The 18,745-nt window shown below is 39.2% G+C and overlaps 1 protein-coding gene across 3 annotated transcripts in view; it reads left to right on the forward strand.

Annotated features, from left to right (window-relative positions):
* The window catches only part of PTER (phosphotriesterase related), a 75,847-nt gene extending 58,173 nt beyond the window's left edge, over positions 1-17,674 (forward strand). For 2 of the 3 annotated variants that reach the window (XM_005214285.5, XM_005214284.4), the window contains 2 exons: positions 9,032-9,172; positions 16,829-17,674. In XM_005214285.5, the coding sequence (XP_005214342.1) occupies positions 9,032-9,172; positions 16,829-17,039 (352 nt within the window). In that variant the 3' untranslated portion in view covers positions 17,040-17,674. The remainder of the gene's footprint in view (positions 1-9,031; positions 9,173-16,828) is intronic. The other variant, NM_001101282.1, reaches the window with a different exon arrangement.
* Positions 17,675-18,745: the final 1,071 nt, after the last annotated feature.

Raw genomic sequence — 18,745 nt, forward strand, 5'->3', positions numbered from 1 at the left:
CCTCATGTGAAGAGTTGACTCATTGGAAAAGATTCTGATGCTGGGAGGGATTGGGGGCAGGAGGAGAAGGGGACGACAGAGGATGAGATGGCTGGATGGCATCACTGACTCAATGGACATGAGTCTGAGTGAACTCCGGGAGTTGGTGATGGACAGGGAGGCCTGGCATGCTGCGATTCATGGGGTCGCAAAGAGTCGGACACGACTGAGCAACTGATCCGATCTGATCTGATTGTACTATAAAAAGGTTTCAATGACAACAACTGTAATTATTAATTTAAATATGTGTTTGCTTCCATGACTTTCAGTTCTTTGAGACTGTTGCTTAAATTTCTTATTCATAGGAGTATTCCCAACACAAAAGCTAGCACAGGGTAGGTAGCAGTACAAGACAGTAAATGTTTGCTGAATTAATTCATGAAGGTGTGCTTGAATGTATGAGATGAAATCATATATTTGCAAGTTCTTTGAAACCGGAAAAGCCCAAGACAAATGTTAGGTAATGTTATCATCTGGATCACACCCACGTATCATATCCTTTCCTCTGCTTCTTAGTTCTTTCTTCCCAAAGAGCTCACAGGCCCTTGTCTAAATTATCACTTCACACAGATTTCCTTGCTCCCACTCAGAGTGCATTTTGACATTAAACTAAACCCCTCAGCTCTTGGATAAAGATCTAGAATATAAAGAGGTTTGAAAAAGAGAATCAATCGTCTTGCGTTTCAGTACTGGCCTTAAAAACGTACGTACGTGATAACCATATTCTGAAAATAAAGACAGCCAGATGGTGTCAGAGAACTGTTTTCTTAGCTAATAGCGATATATTTGTCATCAATGTATGCCTGTTCCTTATAAAGAGAATCTGTTTACTGGTTGAGGAGCAAACAGAAGAAATGATATAAATAACAAGAATAAATACTTGATACGAATATTTCATCTTCCTCTTGGGAAATTCCAGGATATGTTACAGATAACATTTGTGATCAACATGATTGACCTTGAAGAAGGGACTTTCTCCAGTGTGAAACGCAGCAGCTCTTCTGCATCTCAAAATCACCACACTATTTAGGGCAAGAGGTGAAAGATATTTACCTCAAAGGCTGGGGAAGACTGCAATAAGAAAGAATGTATTTATTCATGGAAATAGACAATACGGCAACCCACTCCAGTATTCTTGCCTGGAGAATCCCATGGACAGAGGAGCCTGGTGGGCTACAGTCCACGGGGTCGCAAAGAGTCGGACATGACTGAGTGACTAACGCACATAGAATATGGAATGAGGAAAACTGGCTTGAGGTTGACACCTTCGCTCTTGTAAGAAGTGCTCTGAGATCACTGATGACCGGGAGGGGCAGGACCTCTGTTTAAGCCTCATCTGAAAGACGTCAAGCAGAGTATATTTTCCCCTGGTACCATTTTGACATCTGGGGTCAATCCTTTCTCCAAGCGGAAAAAAAAAGTCACATGCATAAATGCAACTTCAGTAGCATCTTGACAGTCCCTGGAAGTCATCCAGCTGATTGTCAGTTGAGTGTAGTTAAGTCACCTTGTTAGACTTTCTGTATGCTGGGTGAGATGCTGTTGTGATGGGGTGTATTTCTCCATAGGGAAGTGCTGTCATAGGGAATGTGGTGGTAGAAGTGGGTGGATGCTCTCATCACAAAAGGAGCCGTGGGGTGTAAGACCGGGACATCTGAAGACGAATACAAACTGCTCTTATTCACCAACTGTTCATTTCAGAAGTTAAGGACTCCCAAACTTCTCTGAGACTTAGTTTCTTCATCTATAAAATGAGGACAATCACTGACGGTGGGGCCCTCGTGATGGGATTAATGCTCTTCTAAGAAGAGACACCAGAAAACTTGTGAGAATGTGGCTGCCTGCAAGCAAGAAAGATAGCTCTCACCAGACCTGACCATGCTGATACCCTGATCTTGGATTTCTAGCCTCCAAACTATAAAAAACAATATATGTCTATTGTGTAAGCCAAAAAAGAATAAAAATAAAATGGGATGCTCATACTTTTCTCATGTAGTTTTTGTAAGAATTAAATGATATGGGGCCATCTGAAATGCCTGAGGATTATTAAGTGTTTTATTTTCTTGCTTCACCTGCTTCTCCATCCTACCACCTCATTAATATCTAATCCCAAACTCTTTTTTTTTTTTTTTTTGCAGGGCTCTCTTATGAAAAGTATATATGACCACTGACACTATTTTTTCCCATAAATTTTATACTGTGTTCCCTTCTTTAATAGGGAGAATTTAAGTCAACTCATTTCTTAGTTGCCTTCACACTAATGTTCAGTTATCTAGGCTGTTTCACATCACCAAATGTCACTAATAATAATATTGGGTTGGCCAAAAACTTTGTTTGATTTTTTTCCATAACATTTTATGGAACTAACTTTTTGGCCAACTCAATATATGCATGTAGATGTGTGTCCAAGGCTTCTCTGGTGGCTCAGTGGCAAAAAAGACTGAGGTTAGATCTCTAGGTTGGGAAGATCCCCTGGAGGAGGAAATGGCAACCCACTCCAGTATTCTTGCCCGGGAAATCCCATAGACAGAAGAATCTGGTGGGCTACAGTCCAGGGTTTGCAAAAGAGTCGGACGCAACTTAGCGACTAGACTAAACTAGAGACATATGTGTGTGTGTGTATATATATATATCTCCTGGCTTTTTAATGACAGCAAATTTGTCTGTCTCCTTTTTTAACTTCATTTACCCAATGTCTAAAACACGAGTCTAATTGCTTCTTTTCTGAAGTCTTCTCCCCTATACATTACTGTGAAATTTTTAACAATGTTTTACAGAAGGACCATTTCCCTCAAGTCGTACTCCTTTCTAATTCCCAGGGATTACATTTGACACTTACACGTAGATGAATCTTACTGCACATGTTCATCTTCCTCTAGAAACTTACCACGCCATTTTTCAGATGACGTTTACAATCCAGGCAGGATTTATATGTAACTGATGCTGGATGTCTGGATGCCTGCATTCCCCATCCCTCCTTGAGATAAAGCTTTTGGAAGACCACATACAGGAGGATCACACAGGGTTTCATGGGCCACTGTAAGGCCTTGGCTCTTTCTTGAGGAAAATGAGGAGCTGTTGGTGGGTTGTGAGCAGGAGAGAGACCTGATTTGACTTAGTTGTGAAGACAGACTTTGGTGGTTGTAATTGAATAGACAGTAACAGAGCAAAGGAAGAGAAACAAGGAAAGTGTTTGAGCATCTATTACAAGGATCCTGCAAAAGATGATGGACTTTTGGACCAGGAGGGCAGCAGGGAAGGTTGTGACATATCTGGATTCTGGTCATATTTTGAAAGTCAAGCCATAAATCTATTTGATGGGCTAGATGTAGAGGGTTTTACAGGAAGAAAGAGGAGAAAACCCCAAGGTTGTTGGTCTGAGCAGTTGATGGATGCAGTTGCTATGAACTTAGACAGGGGAGGGTGCTGCAGCAACTGGTTTGGGGTGGGACATGAGGGGTTTAGTTCAAGGCATGTTAAACTTTAGTTGTCTATTAGACATCCAAGTAGAGATGGCAAGCAGGCAATTAGACATTCAAGTCTGAACTTTGGAAGAAAGGACCTCAGCATAGAAGACCCTTAATATGTGACCCTTAATATTTGTGAGAGGCTTAGAGAAACCTCAGGTTCTAAGCAACAGTCACGATTAATAGAGCTTTTTCTCCTTCTCTGACCATATCACCGGAAATATCCAGAATGACATAATGGTCAAATCCTGTCTGTTACATGCAGTGATTGAAGACCTCCACAAAATAATCCTTTCTTATTTGGGGAGTAAATTTCTCATTTTTCAAGTGCAGTTTGAAGGTACAGTGGGGAGGGAATTACATTTTAAAATAAAAATTAAAAAACATGATGCACATACAAAGTCAATGCAATTCTGGGAAAATGTCCTTTGAGGATAAACTATTTAGTCATAGGAGATGTCACACAGTAGGATGATTAAGGAAGTAGATTCTAGCCTCGAAATGAATTTACATTCCAGCACATCACCTTGCATATCTAATCTCTATGCCCCAGTTTCCTCATCTAAAGACCTGAGACCAGATGGGATTATAGAGAATATTAAGTGAGATAATAAATAAAAAGCACATAGCACAATGCCAGAAGCATAGTAAGTTCTTACACTTGTTGGCTATGATGATGATAAGCAAATTTTTCAGTTGGAACTAAGACTGAAAGATTTTCTTATAGTTTTTCATTTACCATGGATATAGACTCACTATATCACTTAAATACTTACAAAACTGAGTCTCAAGGAATTTAGGCCTAAAGAAGCAAAAAGACATTGCAACTGGAAATAAGAGTCCGATCCAACCTGTTATGGGCAACTCCATTGCTTTTCTTGACTCCCCACCCTGACCCACCCTGGTATTTTGCCCATATTGGTAATTAACAATTGGAGTTAACAAACCAAATGAACTGCCTCAAAAGGAAAAAAAAATACTAAACTTATCTCTTCCCCCTTATGTTAATTGTGTATATTTCATTTTTAAGCACGATTCTTTGGGGAAAACAGAATATGTTTACTATAGAAAAACACATATTCTTTTAGCCGAGTAATTTTGGAAGCAAAAATGGTCTCCATGGTAAGAAGAAAGAAAAGGAGTAGTATTAATAGAAGGTGGCATCGAGCTAATGTGCATTTTATAGCATAAAGGAAAGAGTTTTTTTAGCCTCCCTGCCTAAAACAACATCACGAACTAGAAGTTATGCTAAATTGGTGGAGAGAATAAAAAGGAACCAGCTACAGTATGATTGCTCAGAATCAGAGTCAAGAGCCAGCTACCAGGAAGTAGCCCGGGACAGCAGAATCCTCTCACTCATGGACACAGAGGCTTAACTGGTCCTCCTAGGGTTTGGAAGAGAGGCTCTGAAAATACTTCTGACCTCTTAGAAGCAGATTTATAGACATATAATAGTGCTTTAATCCTGGCATCCTGATGTTGCCAAAATAATAGAATATCATAATGGAAAAAAGTCTAATAAGACAATGATTATCTGATGTTCCACGTCTCCAGGCCAGCTTTGGATCCTGAACAATCTCTTCTTTTCTCTTAACTCCCTTCATGCAATGTTTAACGAGGCTTATTTTCCCTTCTTATTTTTTTCCATATGGTCTCCTGGTAGGATCCTTCCTTTCTTCATCCTTCTTCCCTCCCTCCCTTCTTTCCTTCCTTCTTTTCTCTCTTCCTTTTTCTCTTTTCTTTCTTTCTGTTTTTGAATCTCTACAGTGATACTTTAGGGATTAACTTTCAGCTCAGTTCAGTCACTCACTTGTGTCCAACTCTTTGCGACCCTATGGACTGCAGCACCCCAGGCTTCCCTGTCCATCACCAATTCCCGGAGCTTACTCAAACCCATGTCCATTGAGTCAGTGATGCCATCCAACCATTTCAACCTTTGTCATCCCCTTCTCCTCCCACCTTCAATCTTTCCTAGCATCAGGGTCTTTTCCAATGAGTCAGTTCTTTGCATCAGGTGGCCAAAGTACTGCAGTTTCAGCTTCAGCATCAGTCCTTCCAATGAATATTCGGGACTGATTTCCTTTAGCATGGACTGGTTGGATCTCCTTGCTGTCCAAGGGATTCTCAAGAGTCTTTTCCAACACCACAATTCAAAAGCATCAATTCTTCAGTGCTCAGCTTTCTTTACAGTCCAACTCTCACATCCATACATGACCACAGGAAAAACCATAGCTTTCATTAGACGGACCTTTGTCAGAAAAGTAATGTCTCTGCTTTTTAATATGCTGTTGAGTCTGGTCATAGCTTTTCTTCCAAGGAGCAAGCATCTTTTAATTTCATGGGTGCAGTCATCATCTGCAGTGATTTTGGAGCCCAAAAAGATAAAGTCTGTCACTGTTTCCATCGTTTCCCCATCAATTTGCCATGAAGTGATGGGACCAGATGCCATGATCTTAGTTTTCTGAATGTTGAATTTTAAGCTAACTTTTTCACTCTCCTCTTGTACTTTCATCAAGAGGCTCTTTAGTTCTTCTTTGCTTTCTGCCATAAGCGTGGTGACATCTGCATATCTGAGGTTGATATTTCTCCTGGCAATCTTGACTCCAGCTTGTGCTTCATCCAGCCTGGCTTTTTGCATGATGTACTCTGCATAGAAGTTAAATAAGCAGGGTGATAATATGCAGCCTTGACGTACTCCTTTCCCAATTTGAAACCAGTCTGTTGTTCCATGTCCAGTTCTAACTGTTGCTTCTTGACCTTCATACAGATTTCTCAGGAGGCAGGTCAGGTGGTCTGGTATCCCCATCTCTTGAAGAATTTTCCACAGTCTGTTGTGATCCACAGAGTCAAAGGTTTTGACATAGTCAGTAAAGCAGAAGTAGATGTTTTTCTGTAACTCTATTGCTTTTTTGATGATCCAAAGGATGTTGGCAATTTGATCTCTGGTTCCTCTGCCTTTTCTAAATCCATCTTGAACATATGAAAGTTCATGGTTCACGTACTGTTGAAGCCTAGCTTGGAGAATTTTGAGCATTACTTTGCTAGCATGTAAGATGAGTGCAATTGTGCAGTAGTTTGAACACTCTTTGGCATTGCCTTTCTTTGGGACTGGAATGAAAACTGACCTTTTCCAGTCCTGTGGCCACCACTGAGTTTTCCAAATTTGCTGGCATATTGAGTGCAGCACTTTCACAGCATCATCTAGGATTTGAGAGAGCTCAACTGGCATTCTGTCACCTCTACTAGCTTTGTTCGTAGTGATGCTTCCTAAGGCCCACCTGACTCTGCATTCCAGGATATCTGGCTCTAGGTGAGTGATCACACCTTCATGGTTATCCGGGTCATAAAGATCTTTTTTGTATAGTTCTTCTGTGTATTCTTGTCACCTCTTCTTAATATCTTCTGCTTCTGTTAGGTCCATACCATTTCTGTCCTTTGTTGTGCCCATCTTTGTATGAAATGTTCCCTTGGCATCTCTAATTTTCTTGAAGAGATCTCTAGTTTTTCCCATCCTATTGTCTTCCTCTATTTCTTTGCACTGATCACTGAGGAAGGCACTCTTTTCTCTCCTTGCTATTATTTGGAATTCTGCGTTCAGATGGATATATCTTTCCTTTTCTCCTTTGCCTTTAGCTTCTCTTCTTTTCTCAGCTATTTGTAAGGCCTCCTCAGACAACCACTTTACCTTTTTGCATTTCTTTTTCTTGGGGATCGTCTTGATCACTGCCTCCTATGCAGTGTCATGAAGTTTTCTGTCCATAGTTCTTCAGGCACTCTATCAGATCTAATCTCTTGAATCTGTTTGTCACTTCCACCATATAATCATAAGGGATTTGATTTAGGTCATACCTGAATGGTCTAGTGGTTTTCCCTACTTTCTTCAATTTAAGTCTGAATTTGGCAATAAGTAGTTCATGATCTGAACCAGAGTCAGCTCCTGGTCTTGTTCTTGCTGACTGTATAGAGCTTCTCCATCTTTGACTGCAAAGAATATAATCAGTCTTATTTCAGTGTTGACCATCTGGTGATGGCCACGTGTAGAGTCTTCATTTGTGTTGTTGGAAGAGGGTGTTTGCTATGACCAGTGCATTCTCTTGACAAAACTCTATTAGCCTTTGCCCTGCTTAATTTTGTACTCCAAGGCCAAATTTGCCTATTACTCCAGGTATCCCTTGACTTCCTACTGTCGCATTCCAGGGGTTAACTTTATGTATCCTTTTTATCTGTTAGAGTTTAAATTTCTTGAGATAATCTACTCTTGTTCCAGACTTGACTTTTCTGTCTGAAGCCTGCACTTATCCTATATTTTTCTCCTTTTCCATTCATTTACATAGTCTTACAAAGAGTGATATTTTTGCTATGATCTCTACTGAAGTGAGAAGATACCCATAAAATTAGCATAAAATAATAAATTCTATTTAAAAAATAAACACACCAGAACATAAATATCTATAGGAGCATTTCCCCTTTTAAAAAATTGCACTGATATTCACGTAGGCTTTGGGATTAATTTTAGAACGACTTTATGATTGTCACAAGAAAATCACCCTGTTGCCTTACCTTGGCTTCATGTTTTATCCAGATCAGTATTATTCACCTAATTCTCCAGTCCTGGGCAAATTTCCTTCTTGATAGTTTCCATAGTTCATATCGGAAGAAGGCAATGGCACCCCACTCCAGTACTCCTGCCTCGAAAATCCCATGGACGGAGGAGCCTGGTGGGCTGCAGTCCATGGGGCCACTAAGAGTCGGACACGACTGAGTGACTTCACTTTCACTTTCTACTTTCATGCACTGGAGAAGGAAATGGCAACCCACTCCAGTGTTCTTGCCTGGAGAATCCCATGGACGGAGAAGCCTGGTAGGCTGCAGTCCATGGGGTTGCACAGAGTCGGACATGACTGAAGCAACTTAGTAGTAGTAGTAGTAGTAGTAGTATAGTTCATATCAGTCCCACTAAGGATTTTCAAAAGAATATAGAGCCTACCCTGAAGACAATTTTGGAAAAGAATTACAACATTGTTTTTGAGATGGCAGCATAATTAAAATGTCTATAGTTTTGAAGTCCTTGAGATGAGAAAACTCCCTTTTGGATGAGAATGTTCCCTAATTTCTGGGCTTTCCTGGTGGCTCAGACAGTGGGGGAGAAAAAAACAAAACTGCCTGCAATGCAGGAGACCCATATTCAATCCCTGGGTTAGGAAGATCCCCTGGAGAAGGGAATGGCAACCCACTCCAGTATTCTTGCATGGAGAATTTCATCGACAGAGGAGCCTGGTGGTCACATTCCATCGGGTCGCAAAGGGTTGAACACAACTGAGCAACTAGCACTTTTACTTCACTTTTCCTAATTTCTAGTAACAATTGAACTTAATATTTTATAGTTACATCCTAAAAGCCAACTCCAAAGTTCTTTTATTTGATTTCGACTATATTCCAGTACATAGTGTGCTTAACACTTTTAATCTGTATGTGTGGAAAACATGGTCTTGATAGTAACAAAATGTCTGTCTTCTTGTCTCTAGGACTATCCTGGATAAGAAGGAACTACTGGAGTTTGCTCAGTTTGGCTGTTACTTGGAATATGATCTCTTTGGTACTGAACTTTTTCATTATCAGTTCAACCCAGATATTGACATGCCCAATGATAATAAAAGAATTAAAAGGTAAATATGATGAAATCTCTCACAGCATTTCCTTTTACCATTTCTTCTGGACTTTCATATCTGGGTAGGAATTAGTAAAGATTCAGGAAACAATAAGCAGGCGGAACCAGAGACTTGCAAGGGAAAATATATCAATGCTGTTTCAGGAAGGCAAATCTCTATATATTATTTCAAGGAGAAAATGAGTCAAGCTAAGTAGGTAAAAGCTTAGCAGAGCCTTAGAAGTTCAGTGCAGATGGGCAGCTGATAAGAAACACAGATAATACTCAATCTCTGCTCTGACAGTAAAAGAACAAAAGACATTTCCCTGTTTTTATTCCTAATGAAGTAAGCTGTTTCTTTCTCAGGTTGATCACACTAAAGTCCTAACCTCCTGCAATGAATTTTTGAAATGTTTATTAAAAATATTCACCATATGGCAAAACCAATACAATAATGTAAAGTAATTAGCCTCCAATTAAAATAAATTTAAATTTAAAAATAAATATATAAATAAATAATAAAATTCCTACAGAGCCAGGATACTCGATTAAAAGTTGATGGAATTTGTTTGTGACAATGAGCCAAGTCTGTTCAGGTATTTATTAGAGATGAAACATGCTTTTCATTAAATGTGGGGACCTAATTGGTTATGGAAAAAACCTGCTTTCAGACTACATAAAACCTTCTACAAATCCAAAAAAAAAAAAATTCACTAAAGAGGTAATTGCAACTGAAAGGCTGTAAGGTCAAACATTATACAAAGTCCAACCTCTCAAAATTGTTCAATATTTGTGAGGGAAAACAAATAATTATACAAGTCATTCTCTGCACGCAAGTGGAAATTTTTGAGTCAAGACTAGATGGTTACCTGGTTTGCCTTGGTTACCTGGTGATATGAAGAATGAATGCACCAAGTTAGGGAACCTGGGAGGTGAAATAGATATGGGATCGGCAGGATGACTTTAGTTTGGGAATATAGTGTTGCTACTCCATGAGGCCATGGGAAAAGGGTGTGAAGCTCAGGACAGAGACTCGGACATGCAGCTAGACACTGTTGGTTTGCATGTGACAGTCAGTAGCGTGGGAATGAATGAGATCATTCCAAGAAGCAAATGAGGATAGAACCCTGGTGACCACCCACATTTAAGGGATGAACTCAGAAACAGTCCCTCAAGGACAGGTTGAGAAATATTCAAAGCATTAAGAATATCAGGGAAATATCAGGGAAGTCAGCATTGTTATGGAAGTTGGTGGAGAAGGATACTTAAAGCAGAAGGACTTGAACCCTTGTACTAAGTGGCAGATACCAAGAGAGATAAAGAGGGAAAAGTATCCATTGGATTTCACCATCAGGAAATTTCCATTTCACAGTCAGTAAGTGCAGCCTTGGCAGAAAAGGCTTGAGGAAAGACTAGAAGGTGAGCAAGAGGACAGAGAATATGGAGGCTACTCTTTCAAGAAACTTGGTAGTAAGGTGAAGCAGGGTTGTAGAGCTAGAGCTAGAAGACCAGACAGGGGATTCCCTAGTGGTCCAGTGTCTAAGACTGCATGCTGTCAATGCAAGGGGCCCAGTTCAATTCCTGGTCGGAGAACTAGATCCACATGTTGCAACTAAGAATTTGCATGCGACAACTAAGACCCAGCACAGTCAAATAGATAAGTAAATAAATATGGAGAAAAAAAAAAAAAAGACCAGATAGGGCAAAGAAAGGGTTTGTTAGGAGACCGAGAGAATGAATCCAGAGACTTGGTGCTTATTCTATAGGGTTGTTATAGAATTTATATGAAATAAAGCATGCAGTTTTTAGCTGAGTGTCTGGCTCAGACGGTAAAGCATCTGCCTACAATGTGGGAGACCTGGGTTCGATCCCTGGGTCGGGAAGATCCTCTGGAGAAGGAAATGGCAACCCACTCCAGTACTCTTGCCTGGAAAATCCCATGGATGGAAGAGCCTGGTAGGCTACAGTCGGTAGGGTTGCAAAGAGTCGGAAACAACTGAGCGACTTCACCTTCACCTGGGGTATACTATGGAAGTGATCAGTCAGTGTTGACTTAAAAAAATCTGGACAGATAAGAGATATAGAGCAAGACTCCTGAGGAGACAAAGAGATGGAATTTGGGCAGCAAATAGAAGGTTGGTTAAATCAGCCACAGGCTGATTCATGTTGATGTATGGCAGAAACCAACACAACATTGTAAAGCAATTATCCTTCAATTAAAAATAAACCAATATTTTTAGAAAAGGAGGTATGCTATTTCCGTAGAAATGAGAGGAGGTGAGGCAGGTAATGGAGTGAGTGCAGATCAATGTCTTGGTGAAAGGGACAGAATACTGAGGACAGATGGTCCCATTTGATCTCAAAAGCGCCTGTGAAAGAGACATGGTCGTCTCCTGTGAAGGAAGGAATAGATTCAGGGCAAGACCCTGTATAGGAGGATGAAGGCTGGGAGTGGATGGGGAGTGACTGAGAGAGATACTGGCTCAGGACATGTTGTATGGAAGACCCAGTGGAGGCCAGAGATCATTACTGCCTGACTGTCTATGAGCACCAAGCTGCATAATTTGGTGGTTATTTTCCTAAAAAAATGTTTTGTGAGTAGAAGTAATAGATGTAAACAGAGAGAAGGCTGGGATTCTGTCTGAAGCATGTGCTTGATATCCAAAGGGGACAAGGGCAGGGTTGAGATGAGGGTCATGAGGTCCAAGCTGGAGGGAAGAAAGTATAGAGAGAGAGATGGAGAGATATCTAGCAGTAACATAGCAGGGGTAAATCCCTGGATGCTTTAATGAAGTGAGTGAATACAGAACATGGAAGAGGGTGAGCAAAAAAGTAGAAAGATGCAACTCGTGCTCAGGGTGGAAAACAAAAGGTTGAGCAGAGAAGTAGTTCTCCATGATGACAAAAGCAGAAGAACGTTTTGAGTGAAGAAAACTCGTTGGAATGGGAGTAAGCCAAATTGGAGTAAAGAAGTGATGTCAGAAAATGTGAGGCTTGAGCAGCACATGAACTATTATGACCATATGTACACATACACTGGGGTATGGGGCAGGTCCAGCAGCTTTAGGGTCTTTCCCCTGGGCAGTCGATCTTTACATGTGTGTCTTCTGCTGTCCCATGAACTGACATACCTCCTTGATGAGCTCATTAATTAAAATACCTTCCAGTTTAATATCATTAGAGAAAGATAGTTGAGCAATGTCACAGTAGTTACAAAAACATGAGACACTCACTCTACATCTTTAAACTGCCTTGAATGCCCTGACTAGTATCACTAGGTCTTTTTTTTTCAACTACTCAAACCAATTCTTTGATTAACAGATTTATTGTTTGTTTTATAATTTAAATTTACTTGCCCAGAAGTACTATTCAGTATTGGCAAACCGTACTAGCTTGAACCATACTCAGGGGTGAATATTCTCTGGAATTTAAGATAAGCCTGTGTGGTAGATCTTTCTCATCTTTCATGATCTCAAAATCATGACTTCCTCATGAATGCCCTAAACACATATTTTACAATTCATCTTGGTAATAGGAAGCTTGCTCCCAGGGTTCGCTTCCTTTCTCTAAGCCCCCTTGTGGCAGTGAGGTGTATCTTTTCTATCCCTATGCTTTGCATAAGGCTCCTAGACTTTCAGTAAAAGAGGGGATCCATAGAGGGAGACCGATGGAGATATGAGCTTTCATTGTGCCAAATGTAAACATTCTAGATGTATGGAATGACATAAAAATTTTATGTATATATACACATCTGTGTTTGTGTATATCTATGTGTCTGTATATGTACATATCTTTAATCTTTTGTAAATTATAAGTCAAACAGAGTGAAGTAAGTCAGAAAAACAAACATCATGTATTAATGCATACATGTGAAATCCAGAAAAATGGTATAGATAATCTTATTTGTAAAGCAGAAATAGAGATACAGATGTAGAGAACAAATGTATGAATTCCAAGAGAGGAAGGGAGGATGGCATGAAGTGGGAGATTGGGATTGATGTACATTCACTACTATGCATAAAATAGATAAATAATGAGACCCTACTGTGTAGCACATGGAATTCTACCTGATGCTCTGTGGTGACCTAAATGGGAAGGAAGTCCAAAAAAGAGGGGATAAATGTACAGGTATGGCTGATGTGCTTTGCTGTACAGTAGAAATTAATACATTGTAAAGCAATTCTACTCCACCAGAAATTAATTTTTTAAAAAGTCATGCATTGAGTCACTGGACTCCAGTACGGCTCATGGTGATTGTTAAATGACCTTTGGGGTTGTGTATGCCCTGGTTTATTCCCTGTCCCCAGGTCTCGGGTGCTTGGTTTTCATCACTCATCAACAGTCCTTCTCCGAGCTTCAGGAATCGTAAAGCTTTGCAGTGAACAGAGAAGCATGCTCCTGCCTACCTCTGGTTTTCAGCACCAGAAATTCTGTGTCTAACACCTGTTTTCAATCTTCTGCTCCATTTCTCAAATCTTATTATATCGCTGCCTTTTCACACTTTGTAGTCTCTCTCTAATATTTGTTTGCAAAACACTAACTCATTTATATTTCTATAATTACTGTGATTTTTTGTCTTCTCATCTGTAGTGGTTCCTTCCTTCTGGCAGCCTCTAACTACTGTTCGACACAATGGCACAGCATGTGAGATGATCCCTTATTTTAGGAGCAACCAGGCAGCTTTCTTGATAGTCAAGATAAAATTATGTTTCTAGAACCAGAACATTCTCTTTCTCATGAGATAACTAGTCTTCAGTTTCTTGACTTACTGAGTTCTAACGGTTCCCATTTTCAAATGAGTATCTTTCCTTGCTACTGCGAAATTTAGTAACTTTGTGTTCCAGGATATGACTCAGGCCTCTTACAGGTATCTGTTTATCTATATGATATGCCTCTGTAGTAATAAGATATCATTTTTTCACAGACAAAGAAAAGAGACAAAAATGTTGAGAAACGCTCAGAAAATACAGGGGGGAAAGTATACCTTAAAATTTCCTGTAATGGGAAATTCCTTTTTAATTGTGGATCAGGGCTTGTCACCCTAAGTTTCAGCATTATGCATGCATCTGTGAAATATTTCTCTTCCTTCATAAATGATGATATAGCTGTCTTAGATAATTCCCTTAAAGAGAGGTTGTTCCAAAAGCAACTTTAGATCAGAACTTTTGGACATTATACAAATTTTAAAGACCCCCCCCCTATATAGGGGGAGGTAAGGGTACACGGATTACAGAGGTGGGGGATTAAGAGGTACAAATATTAACTATAAAATAAGCTACAAGGATATATTGTACAATGTAGGGAATATAGACAATATTTTATAGTAACTATACACAGAGTATAACCTTTAAAACTTGTGAATCACTGTACTGTATGCCTGTAACTTACATAGCATTGTACATCAACTATCCTTCAATAAAAAATAAAGAAGCAAAAATACCTCCAAGTATTTTTAGGACACACTTGGGGTACATGTGGTAGGACTGAAGATTTCTAGACGAAACAGCCAGGTTGGCTCTTTTTTGGCATCCCTTTAAGTGTAATTTGTTTTAAAATGTATGTTCTCTTATAGAATAGGTAACTAATGAGAACCTACAGTATAGCTCAGGGAACCACACTGAAAGCTCTGTGATGACCTCAATGGGAAGGAAATCCAGAAAAGAGGGGATATATGTATACATGTGGCTGATTCACTTTGCTGAACAGCAGAAACTAACACAGCATTGTAAAGCTACTATACTCCAATAAAAATTCATAAGAATAAAATAAAATGCACATTCTCAGAAGGCAAAGCTTTGTGTTCAAGTGTGTTGAACACATTTTGCTTACTATTGTTGTTGTTTAGTTGTTAAGTCATGTCTGACTCTTGAGACCCAATGGACTCTAGCCTGCCAGGCTTCTGGCATGGAACCATGGGATTTTCCAAGCAAGAATACTAAAGTGGGTTGCCATCTCCTTCTCCAGGGGATCTTCTGAGACCAGGGATCAAACCCCCATCTCCTGTACTAGCAGGCAGATTCTTTACCACTGAGCCACCAGGGAAGCCCTTTGCTTACTGTAGTATTTATTACATATGACTCATGCACTAGAATGCCAAGAAGCACTATCGAAGCAAAAAGGATACCTTTCAAATAATTAGCCTTTGGAGGAAAGTGCTGCCCATCTATCTAGATCCATTGGGGGATTTAGGGGCCAACAAGATAATATAGAAAAGGTCAGAGAACAGCCAGGGTCTCCAAGCTGCATGTCCTGCCCTCAGAGACCCATGGAAGTCACGGCAGACACTGCCCAGCATCCAGACATCCACAGATGGTGGCTGTCACGAGGGGACTGATTCACACTACGGATTACAGCACTTAACAAAGCAAACAGGATTAGATGTTTAGACAATAGGCAGAAAGCTGTTCTATAGTTCACTGACTATAAATTTAAAGGAACAGTTCATTATTTATAGCAATCTCACCGACATAGAAGGAAGACAGAGTAAATTTTTATTGGTCAATTTAATCCAATGCTCCCACACTACTACTAAGTCAAAAGACCCATCAGCTTCAAAAGGACTAACGCAGAGGGACTGAAACTGACCTTTTAAAAATGACGATTGATCTAAAATATGACACGAATGAACTATAGTTACAAAACAGAAACAGACTCCAGACATAGAGAACAGACTTAAGGTTGTCAAGGGCGGGGAGTGGGGGCCAGGGAGGACCAGGAGTTTGGGATTAGCAGATATGCAAACTTCTAGAAATAGGATGGATAAACAAGGTCTGCTGTGTAACACAGGGAACAACACTCAATATCCTGTGATAAACCATCATTGAAAAGGATGTGAAAAAGAACATATATTTATAATGGAGTCATTTTGCTATACAGCAGAAATGAACACAAACTGTAACACAAATTGTAAATCAACTCTACTTCAATAAAATTAATTTAGAAAAATGACAACCAAAGGATTTCCCTGGTCCAGTGGCTAAGGCTCTGTGCTCCCAACGCAGGAGGCCCAGGTTTGATCCCTGGTCAGGAAACTAGATATCCCCCATGCCACAACTAAAGATCCTACATGCTACAATTAAGACCCAGTGCAGCCAAATAAATAATAAAATAAATAAATATTTTTAAAGACGTCTACTGCATCACATGCCCTTCATTTTAAAACCAAACAATTTTAGTTTCAGAACATTTTACTTGTACGAAGATTCCTATCGTTTTGCTATTTTGATCCCAAATAGTCATTGATTTTACTTGCTAGAAAACAAAAATAGGAGAGACAGAGAGACTGAGATCTGAAGAATGGGTTCACTAAGTGAGGTATTTTAGAATGGAGAGCTGGATACAAATTCAGGATACAGTTATTTAATGAAATGCTAAAGTGGCCATTTATTCAAACTGGCACATCTGATTAGAAGCTATCTTTAATGCAGGCTTGCCAGGCATCATCATAAATATCACAGGCTAGGAATTTCTGTGTGCATGGAATAAAAATCCTCTTCCTAGTACGACAGGATAATATCTTTAGCATCACCGCAATATTTATTAAGGGTGTCTTCGCAATGGAAGATGGTATCTTTACGACCACACAATAGGTTTATGAGTAGGAAAAAGTTTAAAGCATTCTGAATGTCGTAAACGTGAAACCAGTGCCATATAATGAATTGCCATTTTTGCACAGGGTGCGACTTCTGGTGGATGAGGGTTACGAGGATCGAATCCTGATGGCACATGACATACACACGAAGAATCGGCTGACGAAGTATGGAGGTCACGGCTATTCCCATATCCTCACCAACATTGTTCCCAAAATGCTGCTGAGGGGCATAACTGAGGGTGCCCTTGATAAGATACTGATCGAGAACCCCAAGCAATGGCTAACTTTCAAATAGGATGGTTGCTACGAATTCACACCTTGAGTGTAAAGCTTGCCAGGGAACAGAGAGTGATTTCAAACCCACTGTGAGATATTAATCAGATCCACAGAGGACTAATGACAGGATATTTCCTTTTTATGAGAAGCAGGAGACTTTTGCCTTCTCAGAAACTGGCTATTCCATCTGTACCTTCAGGGAGTTGCCGAGCCTAATTAAGCCCTATTGTTTTTCCTTCACAAAATAAATACAAAAGTAGCCATTTCCAAATGATGATTTACAGTTGAGATCCCCTGAGTAGAGTTTTGCTTCCTTTTGTTTTGTTTTCTTAATCCATCAGCAGCACTCCTTGAGAAAATTTAAACTGTTTTTAGTTAAATTACCCCCGTCTGGAGCAATCTAATGTTTCTTGTAATATTGATGATTCTACTAATTATCCTGCTGTTCTTTAATTAATGCTTAATGAATAATATCCCACTTTAAAATAGCTTCTGCAGCAAAGGAAGCTAAATTTTGAGACATTTATTTTAAGGATACTGTAATACAATAACCAATTCACAACAGTAAAAATATTGTGGAAGGTTAATTATATCTGTTCACCTATCTTCATATACTTAAAATAAATCAGTTTTGTTGCCTGTGCCTTTCTGGTATCCAGTTTTCCTATATTTTCTTGTGATTTGAAAAATTTATATAAGGGGATATGAACACACAGCATAGTATTCTATTATAAAAATTCAATCATAAAAGTCAAAATATATTACATAATATAGTTTAATGAATCATTACATTTATAACAAAGGCCACAATTTAATTAATTAATAATATAGAATGCAAAAAAAGAGAAATGTTTGCCTTATATATATAATTCCCTTTATTTTCTTTACCTTTCATTTGTCTTTCCTTGGGCCTGAACAGAAAATAATGCTTATTTATCTGAAGAAAAGGTCAGATCTATTAGAAATGACAGTCTGATTCTAGAGCCAAATTTTTAAAAGGTACCCAGACCTGATGTTTAGTGTAAAGAAAACATTTTTTGAAACTCTTAGTTGATGTATACCGCTGTTTATAAACTAATCTTTTGGTTGAATCCTTCATTATACTATTTGCTACCTAAAAAAGAAAAGTCTCCAAACCCTTACTGCTAATTCCTCTTCGATAAATACATATTGTTAAATGGAAATAAAATCCACTGCAACTCCTTTCTAATTTATCTTACATATTAGAAAGGCCAAATAGAATTAGTCATTAGTGTTGATAAAGGGGCTAAGTGTTGCTAATCATGTAAATCATGAGAGTTACTCAGACCAAGGCATTTAAACCAAGCAAATAGCACCTTCAGATAGGAACACCAGGTGTAACTCATTCAGAAAGTTGAGGTTCGTGAAATAAAAGATATTTCTGTGGATCAAGGATGATCAAGCTTTCTGTGTATTAGAACAGAAAGCACCCAAGAGGAAGGAGCCAGGAGAACAAACTAATTCCTTTAAATGAAAAAATGCAAATGCCCTTCACCAGTAAAAGAGACAGATTTTTCAGTCTCTGTTTTTGAAATCTAGTTGTCAAAGAGTCTTCAAAGGCAACTGAGAGTGGAACAGATTTTTCACTGTAATAGTGGAAGTAGTCTGATAGTTAGGGTATATCAACATGCATTTCATATCTTTTTCTCAGAATAAAGAGATGGCTTTTGGCAGTGTATTTTAAACAGAGAGGAAGGATTTGCA

The sequence above is a fragment of the Bos taurus genome, chromosome 13 (assembly GCF_002263795.3).
Source record: "Bos taurus isolate L1 Dominette 01449 registration number 42190680 breed Hereford chromosome 13, ARS-UCD2.0, whole genome shotgun sequence".
Classification (NCBI taxonomy): Eukaryota; Metazoa; Chordata; class Mammalia; order Artiodactyla; family Bovidae; genus Bos; species Bos taurus.